This window comes from Cystoisospora suis, assembly GCF_002600585.1.
Source record: "Cystoisospora suis strain Wien I chromosome Unknown contig_1974, whole genome shotgun sequence".
Taxonomy (NCBI): Eukaryota; Apicomplexa; class Conoidasida; order Eucoccidiorida; family Sarcocystidae; genus Cystoisospora; species Cystoisospora suis.
Window position 1 is genome coordinate 611 of NW_027154773.1, and position 3,249 is coordinate 3,859.

At 38.2% G+C, this 3,249-nt stretch overlaps 1 protein-coding gene across 1 annotated transcript; it reads left to right on the forward strand.

Annotated features, from left to right (window-relative positions):
* The first annotated feature begins 502 nt into the window (after positions 1-502).
* Positions 503-3,060, forward strand: CSUI_004288 (ribosomal rna large subunit methyltransferase j protein). Its single transcript, XM_068064481.1, has 3 exons — positions 503-701; positions 1,220-1,296; positions 2,532-3,060. The coding sequence occupies exons 1-3, from the start codon at positions 525-527 to the stop codon at positions 2,914-2,916; spliced, it is 639 nt and encodes a 212-aa protein (XP_067923544.1). The 5' UTR covers positions 503-524; the 3' UTR covers positions 2,917-3,060.
* Positions 3,061-3,249: the final 189 nt, after the last annotated feature.

Below are 3,249 nucleotides of genomic sequence, written 5' to 3' on the forward strand. Positions count from 1 at the left end.
TCTCTCTTGAATTGCATGTTCTCTTCTTCTTCTTGTCTATTTACACACTATGAATGAGTCCTCGAGAGATCTTGATTAGACATGACTCCACTTCTCTTTCCACATACACACTTACATCTATCTATCTATCTATCTATACTTACTACCTCTCTGTAAACATGTATAGAGGTGTGCATGTATGTGTTGCTTGCCTCTCTTTTTGCACTCTTGCGAGTGTTCTACTTTGTAGATTAATCCAGTCCTAACCTCTCATCTCTCTCTCTCTTCTTCTCTATGTGTATGTATATATATCTGTATATAAGTATATGCATGTAGGTCGCTCTTCTTTATGTGAGAGGATCTGTACGTGGGGAGGCATAGAGGTAGGGTGGAGGTATAGATGTGATGCAAGCAAGAGACTTATCACTCTTTCTTTCTTTCTTTCTTTCTCACTCTTTCTTTCTTTCTTTCTCACTCTTTCTTTCCTTCTCACTCTTTCTTTCTTTCTTTCTTTACTTCTTTAGATCGCGGTAGTGAAGCCTTCTATGAGCCGTCCAGGGAATTCTGAGGTGTATGTAGTGTGTATAGAGTTTGTGGGAATAAGATCTTCTTTGCTCTCTGTCCTCTCCAACCTCGTCGACTCTTCCCTCTCTCTCTTCGGGGGGCCATCCCATGAAGCAAAAAAACAATACGCTCTCATTCCACGCCAATGGATTCCACAGGTATCTATCTATCTATCTATCTATCTATCTTTAATCTATCTATCTATCTATCTTTAATCTATCTATCTATCTATCTTTAATCTATCTATCTTTAATCTATCTTTAATCTATCTTTAATCTATCCTTAATCTATCTATTCATGTGCCTGCGTGTATCTACTGGTCTTGTCATTATCTTGTATGTGGAATGACGATCGTTTTGCTTCTTTTCCTTTTTCTCCCAAGGAACTCTCCCCCCAAGACGTTCGATGTGTACGACAGAGAAAGAGTGTCTTTCATGTCAGCTTATCTATGTATAAAAATGTATTTATATATATCTGTATATAACATACATATATACACATGTATATACATATATGTGGACACGTATGTATGGAAAGGGATACAGACACACATATATATATATATGTCTGTATCCCTTTCCCTGTCCTTTACTCCTTATTTCTTTGCTCAGTCTATTTCTCTCTCCTACATATCTCTTTTCCTTTCTTTCCTTATTTCTTTTCTATTCTTTCGTAGGCATTTGTGGAAGAGTGTGTGGAGGCCGCCAGTCTTTTTACGAATCTTCAGATTCAGCAGATAGAAAGAAATCTCAAGTAAAGACGATGGTGGCACTCTTCATTTTCTCTTCTTCTTTCGTGGAGTCTCTTTCTTATCTCTTGTATCTCCCTCTTTTCTGCATATCCATTCTCTTTCTCTCTCTCTCTCTGTCTACTTCACGCTGAAAGGAGAACAAGAAGAAGAAGAAAACTTTTTGCTTGTCTCGACTGAAGGAAGTGAAGAGAAGAGAAATCTATGAAGACCTCGTTGATCACTCCTCCACATATGCACCTTTATGTATCATATCTACATATCCATATATACGTACATGTATATGTATATATAGAGATATATATATCTGTGTGTTTGGACCTTATGAATGGTAAGAGAGGCGTGGGGATGTGAAGAAGAGGTTTTCTCTAATGTCTTTCTCTCTCTTTCATTCTTGTTTGTGTTTCTCTTCTTCTAGTTATCTAAAGATAGACAGAGAGACATGTACAGAGATCTAAAGTAATATACAAACGTCGTTTATACTTTGCTTTCTTCTTCGTCGTTCATACCTCGTAAGTACGCCTGTATCTATCTCTTCTTCATTCCTTCATTTCTATCTGTAGGAGATCACGTAGATGGAGAAAGAGTTTCTCAGGTGTGTATAGATGCATGCATGCATGCGTGAGTGTCTCGGCTAAGATGGTCGAGATACACACGAAGAGCTACGACGGCAAGCAAAGGCCTAACATAGAGATATAGAGAGGGAGATTAAAGATAGATAGATAGATGAAGATAGATAGATTAAAGATGGATAGGGACATTGACGGATGGGAGATAGAGGAATGGGCCGACTGCTTCATGTATGTGTATGTCTTCATACATACATATGTATAGATATATAGGTATGGATAAGTATACGTATGAATAGGTATGTATGTGTGTGTGTATTTCGTTAACAAGAATAGAAGGGAGAATCTCACCATCTATCTGAATGGCTTGCAGAAAAAGAGAGAAAAAGAAGTCTCTTCCTACAGACAAAATCGTTCAAGGGCTTCTTCTCCTTCTTCCTCTCTTCGGCTATGAATTCTCTCGTAATAGTGTCTATCTCTCAGTTGAAGAAGAACTTTCTTCGATGCATGCATGCAGTTATAGATTAAAGATTAAAGATAGATTAAAGATAGATTGAAGATTAAAGATAGATAAATGAATGGTGCATCGAGCTTTATGTTCTCTTTTCTTTCTCCTCTTCTTCTTGTATGTGTGTGTGTCTTTGTATGGATGGATGGACGGATGTTTGAAGTCTCTTCCAGAGTGAAGCCTTGGACCATCGCATGCTGCACAAAATTAGTCAAAGACAACGCGAAAAGGCCATGGACTTTATCCGAAGATCACACATCGAGTATCGTCATGGATCTTTCATCTTCTATCTCTCTTTAATCTACCTTTACTTTAATCTATCTTCAATCTATCTACCGGGGTCTCTACCTATATCTATCTTTCTCTGTCTGTCTATTGATAGACGCCTGCCTGCCTATATCTGTGCACACTCCGCTCTCTCTTCACTTGTCTCTTCTTATGCCTTTACATACACATACATACACACATATACATCCATACGTACATACATGTACCTTTGTACATACACACATGTATATCATTCATACCTACTATATATGGATTCATAGATACGTATACCTCATACATGCATATATATATATAGATCAATAGGTAGATATAGATAAAGGATGTGTTAGCTCTCTCTCTCTCTCTCCTTCTCTGTGTGGGTCTGTTGAAATCCTGCACGTTTCTCCTTGTATCGATCATCCCTCTTCTTTTCTTGTCTATTTCTCTGTCTCCGTTCTGCTTCTCTCTTACCGGCGAGGGAGTGTATATCTCTACAGGGAAGATATCAGAAGAATCTACGTCTCTCCTTCTCCCTCTTCTTCTTTCGAGACAGACAGACAGACACATACACCCTTCTACACAGCAGAGAGAAAGAGAAGAAATGAGAGAAGTTT